This window comes from Augochlora pura, chromosome 6, assembly GCF_028453695.1.
Source record: "Augochlora pura isolate Apur16 chromosome 6, APUR_v2.2.1, whole genome shotgun sequence".
NCBI classification, from domain to species: Eukaryota; Metazoa; Arthropoda; class Insecta; order Hymenoptera; family Halictidae; genus Augochlora; species Augochlora pura.
Window position 1 is genome coordinate 2,173,621 of NC_135777.1, and position 10,173 is coordinate 2,183,793.

The 10,173-nt window shown below is 43.6% G+C and overlaps 1 protein-coding gene across 1 annotated transcript; it reads right to left on the bottom strand.

The window, feature by feature from the left end:
- Positions 1-4,260: 4,260 nt before the first annotated feature.
- Positions 4,261-8,702, bottom strand: LOC144471282 (uncharacterized). The gene is made up of 2 exons (XM_078183167.1): positions 7,162-8,702; positions 4,261-6,196 (listed from the first exon to the last, which is right to left on the bottom strand). Exons 1-2 carry the CDS (start codon positions 8,610-8,612, stop codon positions 5,863-5,865), a joined length of 1,785 nt encoding a protein of 594 aa, XP_078039293.1. The 5' UTR covers positions 8,613-8,702; the 3' UTR covers positions 4,261-5,862.
- Positions 8,703-10,173: the final 1,471 nt, after the last annotated feature.

Sequence of the window (10,173 nt, forward strand, 5' to 3'; positions counted from 1 at the left end):
CGAAGTTTGCAGTTGTATATAATAAAGTAAAGAATTGTATTATTAATTTTAATAAAACGACACAATTTTTACTTCCAGAATGCCTTCATTTAATTTTGTTTCTAAATTTCAATAACAAAAGAATGAAATTTTGTTTTCGATTTAAGGGAAATGAATATTATCCACAGATAATGTAGATTATAAATGAAATCGTCACGAATATAGTTCGTTATTATAGTAGAAAGGGTTAAAGGCGGCCGATCGATGAAAATATGGCGGACGCGCAACGGAATTCCTGCGAGTCCCGAGCGCATAACTTTTTCGAAGCTCGTACGCATCGGCGCGATTTATTTCGTGTCGTTCTCGGCGTACGTGACCGAATTTAATCGGCTCGACTCGTGCATCCCTGGAACAAGAAGCTTTCGCGACGGCTCGCGTGTTTTCGTGGGATATCGGGACCGTTCCGCGGGAAGCGTGTGCACGCTTATTGCCGGTCGTAGAGTACGGGCCGCCATTTTGGAGAACATAGACAGTCCGGGAGGGGGTCGAAGCAACGAACAATTTGGTTCTAATTTTTCGCGTGGCATAATAATCGCAATATCGGTTGCGACAATTACAATATCGTGTGCAATAATTACAATAACGTTTCGAACAATTGTTTTAACTCTTTGCACTCCAGCGGCGACTCTGAAATAGCCGCGCCATTTTCAGACGAATTTTCACGATATTAAATTTATCTATATTGTCAAATAATACCAAATGGAAATATGGTACGTTGAAACGTGACATAGTGATTTTGGAATTGAAGCAGTCTCGAGTGCAAAGGGTTAATATGGAATTTAATATTGAAGGCATTTCGTGCGCTTAGCACGTTCGCTACCAGCGTCACGTGACGACCTCGGCTTTTTTTTTTATTTTACGCAAAGAACGTCAAACGAATTTCGTGAATATATTTCAATTTATAATTTGAAATTGTCGTTTGGAATTGTTCCACATAGCGCGTGATACTTTTAGAGAGTTTATGGCTTCGATTGTTATTACATTTATATTATAAAAGTGTACGGTGCATTTAATATGATGAATATAGCTATGGCAGCGAACGTGGTAACCGTAATTTAATCTACCGACTTAGCGACTATGGTTACAGTTAGACTGCGGATTTCGTGCGTTTGTAATAAATATAGATCGTGGAAACAATGATAGAGCAATACTTTAACAATAATTCTTCGAGTAATAATAATATTAAGACAATTTAAGGAAATTCTGAAAAATTAAATATAGTCTCAATTCGATGCGGTTGTTAACCCAATACCCGCCATTGTTCTTTTTGTAGTATTTTTTTTTATATTTATTTATAATATTAGGTTTTTTATATCAGTAATAATTCATCCGCCCAACGTGTCAATGATGAGACGCCGAGTATTTTCAAAATTCGAAAATAAATAATCATAATAGCTGTAATAGTAATACTAATAATAATAGTAATAATAACAATAATAATAATACTAATAATAATAGTACTAATAGTAATAATAATAGTAATAAATGCAGTTTAAGTGGGCTCAAGATAAAAACCTTTCACATAGTCATATTTTTACAATTTTATAGATTTTTAGATTGCGGCGGGTAACGGGTTAAACGTGGAGGAAAGAAGTTTCCACTTGACTCCTCTATCTGTCGCGATCGATACGGATCATTTTTATTCCGCATAAAAGAGCCGCAGTCTAATTATAGAAGTTGCGCGCGGTGAAGCGGTGTGAAGCGGACGTGGCGACGGAGGTTACAGTATATTGTAATAATCTTTGGTCAGCTTTATAATATATCAGTTCCATCCAGTGCGGCCATTTATTACTGTTCAAACAAATTGCTGTCAGCGACATCATTGACTGCAGAATTTGAAAATATATTATAGAAAAAAAAGTCGAACAATTCCTACGTGAATTTCTCGCGAGCCGAACAAATATATCGCGTATTTAATGAAGAAGAATTTGGATTCGGTTCGCACGCATGCGCCAATAAATGTGTACATATATCGATGTGATGCACAGGGTGTGTCCCGTAAATCAGATGAAATTCAGAAACGAGGGATTCCTGACGTTATTTCAAGCATCTTTTTCCTTTGCGAAAATTCAATGCGTGGCTTCATTTGCGAGATATTAAGGAAAAACTGTGACCAATGAGAGGAGAGATCGATTTGCGCTAACTACAGAGCTCGCCTCTAATTGGTCAGTGTTTTTCGTTAATAACTCGTTAATTATGGCTCGGAGAACATTTTTGCAAAGGAAAAAGTTGTTTGAAATAATCTCAGGAATCTCTGTATATCAATTAAATTGATCATTGATATAAAATCAATGACAATATCAATACATTGATATAAATCCATGTATTCGATGACACAATTCGAAAAATGGCGTATATTGCATGAATGTTGTAGGACGCGCTGTCCACCCTCTAACGGCCACCAACGCACTTCGCGTCCCCCCTCCCTTTGTCCGAACTCTCGGCGGAGGACCGCCTTTGTCTATGTGTTAGTTCGCTTGCACCTACGTTGAAGAATCGTATCATTGAATATAACCGCACCCTGCACTCGTCCTCGCTAACATTTTGACAATCCAATAAATTTATTAATTAGCTTCTTGTAATTTTGTCGAAGCTAAACTGTGCCATTTTTTGGTTCAAATTAAACATTTCTACTACGTATTATATTTGCAAGCGTTGAGCTTCGTAATCGTATTGTTCGTTACGCTAGTTTTGAGCCATTTTCTGTACCATTTAGTATCTACTCAGAAATTTCTATGTATTGCTACGTTAAGGCCGCCTTCTTCGTAAAAAAATTATTTGTTTGAGTGTGGACTTCGACGGTCCAAAAGGCACACTTGTTCAATACACGTATCTTACCTTCCGGAAATCTGCTTAACACTATTTTTACCGACATTTTGTATCGCACAATTTACCGAATTAATTTTACGATGGCTATAGCGAAAGTCGAAATGCGACTACGTAGAAAACGTAGAATGCAGGAAATAACATATAATAACAATATAAAATACATGACATTATATATAATATTATTATAATAATTATAATAATATAGAATCTATGACATTATATATAATGTTGTTATAATAATATGTAATAATAATTATTATAATACAAAACATATAATATTATATATTGTATTACAATAACATACAATATTATATATAATATTATTATATACTGTACTACAATAAGACATAATATTATAAACATTATAACACCGTACCAAAAATTATTGAAACACATGCTCCAGTCGTCTCGGTAAAAGTAGTGCTAAGCAAGGATTAACGAAAGGTGTCCTGTAACACGTTCGTTAAGTATAGCGTTAAACACTGAACCACCAGAATTCATGCGACGAGGTTGGAGATAATCGCGTTAGCTAGATTTCGCCGCATTATCAAAACTATAACTCCTCGGCAAACGTGCAGAGAACATTAGCAACGAGCAGAATAATTCGCAGTCCAAACAGCGCGTGTTTGCGGCAAACATTGCGTCCAGCCAGGTGTTCGCCGGCGTCGGCAAACGACGTCTCGCTAATTAACCTGGATGTAAAATATTTAGAAAACTTTGACGTTGGCTCGAACGCGAGGAATGCTTTCGATTTCTCAGTCTTTCGATCGAATTCTCAAGGCGGCCCGAAATCCGCGAAACGGCAGCGAGCTTCCCGCGACATTCGCACCCGTTTCGCCACCGGGTGCAGTCATCGTTCCCCTCGTCTTCTATCTTCCTCAGTTATCTTCCGATGAGATAAGAGAGGAGGAGAGCAGCCGACACGGTGCACTGCGAGCGCCACTCTCACGGAAATGATAAGTCTAATTAATGCTACTAAATGTCTCATAATTCTGTGCAGCACTATACGCAAAAGGCAACGCGGTTAACCCCTTGCACTATGACAATGACTTAGACACGTGATAAAAAATTCCATGGAAACTCTGCCAAATACCAACATTACTAATTTCTTCTAAATTGAAATCAAATCGAGTTCTTCTGTTACCAAAGTCTCGAAACAGGAGTAAATAAAGACAATAGAAGAAACAAAAATGATCCGCCCATTAAGGGCAGTATTAAGGACAAATGCGCAGAATTAACCCCTTTTCGTACTTTGAAGAATCCTACACGTGATGGAAATTGGTCGTAATATAATATTAAGTAGGGATGTTATTCTTCAAAGATGGAATAAAATTCGAATCCCTTGTTATTAATAATAAAGCACTTAACCATTTAGCTGCGTCGATAAATTTTGATTTTGTTACGCGTTTTATCGTTTATACTGTCTATAATCTTTTTGAAAATTACTCTAATATTATCTTAAAGCATGTGAAATTTATGAATATGTAATCAGAAGCATTTTGACATAAATCGTAGGAGAAGTATATTTATTGTAAGACGTAAAATTGCCATTTCCATATGACGTCTATACACGTCGTACGCAGCTAACAGGTTGACTATATTCAGGCATGGAATGAACATTAATGTTCTGTCTCTTTTCAAAAATTGTACCAATTGAAAAATTCCTAACCGCGGTAACTGTGAAGAAAATGGTACGTCAAGGGGTTGAGGACAAATGACCAGATTTAAGGGCAAATATGCATTGAACAAATATGCATTATTAAGGACAAATATTGTATTATTAAGAACAGTGCTAATCAGCGCACCAGCGGGAAAGTATTAGTGCAAGGGGTTGAAAATCGTGGAAACACCGTTTCGATCCTCGCGGCAGGAGCAGATGCGCGACAACGATTGGACCGTCCTAAAACGACCGAATGGCTAGACTTAACGTAGGAATCGGCTCGAACGATCCCAGCACCGTGTACAGTTACCTCGAACTCGATTGACAAGGATTTTTCGAGCAGGTCTTGCAGAACTGTTCCGCGGATTCGTGCCGCACGGCCGGTCGAAAACCGGCGCGAATCGTCGGCCGCGCGCGCGCGCGCTCGCTAACTTGCGCAAGTTTGTTCGTCGTCGGATCGGTGCTAAATATAGCAAGGACGATCCTGGCGAGCTCTCCTGGCGATCGGCGCGCGCGCGCCCGATTGGCAAACCGAGCCTCGTTTCGTAAAATCTCGACCGCAAATGGCGTTGTGCCAGTCCGGGGATCGTCGCGGACGCCCGATACCCACGCTTTCGATTCCTCTCGAAGAGGACCGGCGCACTTTTCACGGTACACTAACACAAACCCGAGCACCGAACCCCTCGAACGACGCCGCCAGTTTCGCGGTCCCCGGAACAATCCCAGGGAATTGTCCGCGGAGGACCCCGGGCACTTCGATTCAGCGCCGCCGCGCCGGTCCAAGGGATCCGTGAGAGTCTCTCGCGGAGAAAGACTAGCCTTGACGAAGACGAGGATGAGGCCGCGTCGGATCGAACGCGAGCATTAGCGGTCGATTGTCAGGCGACGGCTGCCAATGTCGATGGTCGAGAGATGGACGGAGACGGCAGAGACTGCGCTGGCCAATTTCAACATCCATCGGTTCGTCCGCGAGCGGGGAAGTTTTGAAACGAGACCGCTCATTAAATTCTTGCACCTTCGAACGACGTCGTTTGCGGCAGGGGTTGCCCAACGATCGATAGAGTCTTTCGAAATCGGTCTCTTCTTCTTAGAGGATCCCCATCTTGCCGGTCAGTCGGCGGAACACCTCGCCGGAAGCTTCGGCCGGCTCTTCGTCGAAGAGCAGGCCGGAATGAGCCGAGTGGGAGGATCGTCTCGGCGTCATCGTGCGAGGAACGTCTCGGCGTCGTCGACGGACAGCCTCGTCCTGCGGAACTTCAAGGTGCGGGCGAGCCGTGGAGCGACGCGGGGAGGAGAAATGGAGGAACGTTCGGAACGGGGAGCGTTGTTTGGGGCTAGCTGGGCCTGAAGAAGCCCAGAGTCTCCAAGGTTCTGGTGACCCTGTCGATCAGCTGGTCCCTGTACCGCCATATCGTCGTGTCCAACACGCTGTTCTCTCTGTACTCGACGCAGGTCTTCTTCAACGACTTCACGCAGTCCGCACGGTAGTGCTGCAGCTGCGCGTCCTCGGTTTCGATGGGGTAGCTGGTACAGCCGGCGCCCAGGCAGGCTAACGGGAAGTGGTTGTGCAGGGTGACAACCCTCTCCGGGTTGTGGAAGCACTTGATGTACTGGTTCGGCTTCGTGAAGTTCTTCGAGCGGTACACGTGCTGCAGCATGTGCATGTACCTGGAAACAGACCGGCTCGTTTGCACTATGATTATCTGCGGGGCTCACGGGTGGCCGGCCTTTTTATGACCTTGCGCCAAGGGAATGGGGTAATTAACCGTGGAACGACACCGTGGGGTATGTTCACGGTGAACTCGCGACATTTTTAAATCAACCGTGGACGTGGAAATTAATATTGAAACGCTGAGGTTTTACTTGCAGCGGAAGTATAGGGTGGTCATTGGGGAGACTCGGCAGTGATTGGTTTATATAAATTTGTAAGGAGAATTAATTGATTTGAAAATATAACTAAATATATACTAAAAATATATAACTAATATAACTAAATATAACTTTAATTTTTGAGTTTTTAAATCTAAGAACATTCTAAAAAACCTCATGAGTTTATTTATAATTTTCTGTCACAATAGGAGAAACAGAACAAAAACTATAAATTACGTTCAACCCCATAACTATCCCAATGAAGCTACCACTTGAAAGACAAGATATTGTTTGAAAAGACCTATCAACTAGTTTGTATAAATCCAATTCGACTTAAGAGAAGGGACTATTCAAATGTTTTCAAAATGATTTTGGGGCCGTGATAGAATAATTTTGGTGGTTAAAATTATGATTACTCTAAGCGTAAGGAAGATGAGAATCAGTTGAAAAACTATTCGCCACGGAGTCCCACAACAATACTAGCAAAACCTCTATTAATGAAAGCGCTAATGATAAATGAGAAAGAAACAATGAAACACATTATTTCCTACTATAAAAACACATCCCTGAAGAGGTTAATCTGTAAATCAGGCTCGCGATCAGCCAGTGATTCATCCGGGATCGTTAACACGTTACGTAACGCGACAATGGCGGTGGCGCAAGTCTGTACCCATGGCGTCTGAGGTCGCGAATTTATTTCCTCCCGCCCGGTTCTGCTCGGCCGATAAACCGCGGCGCGTGAAAGTCGGCGATGAGAGACTCACTTCGGCATGTCCTTGAAGAATCCGTGCGAGTGTAGTAGGTCGTCGAGGAAGTATACGTTCCTGACGTTATAGGACGCCCTGGTCTCGTTCCTAATCTTGAACGCCTTGTTCAGCACCCTCTTCATGAGGTCCTGCCACGTGGCGTCCTTGACGGGCATGATCACCTCGTCGACATCGAGCAGCGCGATGTACTCGTACTCGTACATGTGCTTGTAGAGACAGTCGTTGTAGGGTATGAGCTCGTTCTGCCGCTTGTGATTGGTCTTCTTGGTGAGGTACATGTGCTGGAACGCGGGCACGTTTGGCTGGCCGCCGGGCAGGGTCAGCGGAGTGACGTGCACCTTGCCGAGCTTCTGATAGTGATCGAGCACCTTGGTCACGTTCGGGTGCACCTGGAGCTGGTAGAAGAAGATCTTGTCGGCGCCGAGCAGCGTGATCAGCTCGATCCACTCGACCAGCCTGACCGACAGGTCCTCGTGAAGGAAGTCCAGGCCCTTCACGCAAACGGCGAAGTCCTTTTTGCGCTCGGGCTTGTTGTAGATCACGCGGAGGTTGTTGCTGGGCGTGTCGCAGGGCTTCTCGACCATGGAGACCGAGGCAGGCGGTCCCTTCAGCCAGTGGGACTGGGGCACCTTGCAGGCGATCACGTAGGGCTGGTAGATGCCCTGCTTGTAGTTGCCCCACTTCGGGTACCAGATGTACTTGTACTCCAAGGTCTCGACCACCCTCGGTTCCCGCTCCCCGTCGTACCACAGCTGACAGTGGGTCTTCACGGTGGGCTCGATGCGGTCGATCATCCCGACGATCCTGATCGCCGGCCCGATCCTCGACAGCTTGCGTCTGTCGTAGAACGCGCCGAAGAACTGGAACGTCCCGTTGCTGGTCCTCATCGTCTGCCAGTAGACGTTGTTGAACTCTATGTCGTAGATCGAGGGGTACTTCAGGTTCGAGCAGCTGTCGTTGCTCTTCGACTTGCTCTGGCCACCGGAGTACTTGCTGTTCTTGCTCCAGTAGGCCAGAGGGAGGCTCGGCAGCCTCTGCTCTATCTCTCTGATCAGTTCCTCTTCCGTTTTCGCTGGCCGCTTGTCCAACATCGGCTCCAGGTCCAACGGGTTCTTCGTCGGACCGTTCAGCAGCGTCGTCAAGGTCGTCAGAATACCTGATCCGGCCGAGTTCGAGAAACTGGCGTCCGCCGGGGATCGTTGGAGCAGGTATCTGGATAGACCGAGGCTCGAGGAGCCGCGATGGTTGTTGACCGGCTCCTCGCGATGGCGATAGGCGTCCTCCACCAGGACGTCACCGGACGTGTCGTCCCCCGTCGGCGAGTCCCTCAGGCTGTTCTCCACGTGACGGAACTGCACCGCCGCGATCATCACCAATCCCCAGGCGAACACGAAGACCAGGGCGCGCCGGACGCATCTCGACCCGCCACCGTTGCAGCTTTGCAACATCTTCTGGACTACTGTCCCCAGAACGGCTGCGTATCGATCCGAAGACACTGTCCCTCTCTCCGATTCGACTCACGCTGACGTGCCAAGCCGCTGCGTCTGCAACAACAACGAACGAGACGATTGGTTAGACGGCGGAAGTGCATAGGAACCGAGGCGCCAGCGGCACTGAAATTACTGGCGCCGGTTCGGTCATATTCTTTTTCTCTGTCTGACGCACGGAATGTTGTGTCGCTATTGATCGATTTTAATGCATTCGCGTAGGTTTTGTTTCATACGTGTTCTATTTAGTGATTACTGCTTGGAAAAATATTTTTCTTAATAGAATGATAGGTTGATATTGATTCAGAAATAATTAACTCTTTCAGTAACAAATAATGATATATTAACGTCGTTGATTACCTCTGCAAAGATATTGTTTTCTCGAATATTTTTACTAAATAACAATTTTCTATCTTATTTCTTCCGGCTTATTCAATTTGGTAATTATTAGGTTCTAGAGAATAATTACTATTTATTTAGGAAATTTTATGAAACTATATTAAACGAGTTTTGCACATGGATAATACGTGACTCATTTAATCGGCATTAAAGAGGTTATATAAGGTGAAATAATATTGATATACTTATTATATGCATTATATTTATATGCATCGCATTTAATAATGAATACCATTTGATTTACCCCATCTAAAACCATAAGAAACGTGTGTCATCCCTTTTTGTTTTTGTTAGCCGTATACTAAATATTTCGTTATGTCGATTTAAATAGGACACCCTGTATAAGACAACTTATTAATGACGTATAGAAAGTTGCACTTCGTATAATTATAGACAGCGGGATTGTTGCGTGTGTCTGAAAGAACGAGATTGCTTCGCAAGCGAGACAATAATGGGCGAAGAACGTCTCGTATGATTCCCGGAGCATCGATTTGCGATTGTTTGATGGCGAACGGAAGGAGTGATTAATTATCCTTTGGTTTTCTTTTGTTATGCATCGGTTAGACAGCGGAACAGATTCCGTAACTCCTATTTAATGGTAGCCCATTCAGCACGGGTTAACCCGTTCTATCTGAGATTTAAGAACCGTTCCCTTGCGGTTAGCACGGACTTGAAGTAACTTTCCTCGGTTAACCCGTTGCCGCTACGGTTTCTTTCACAGCTACGTTGATTAGCGCTTGTTCGACGCTAATAAATTCCTAAAGCGAGCCAGACAATTTATACTCATTGTATGAGAACCCTTGCTTTCATCTTGAAATATCGATAATGAGAGGGTAGCACTTTATTTCCGTCGAACACTAGAACGATTCAGGGACACTCCCCTCCAAAAGTATTAGGACACTTGCGTTGGAAGTAAGTATAATATAACGGAGACTGTAGTATAGTAATGTAGTAATTGTAATTGCAGTAATTAATAATATAATATAAATATAATATAGTATAATATAATATATTAATAACATGATATCATGCCATGTTATATTATGTCATATAACATGATATGGTATGATGCATCGATCATCGTTCGTTTCACTCATCAACATTCCCAACATATAAAAATCGA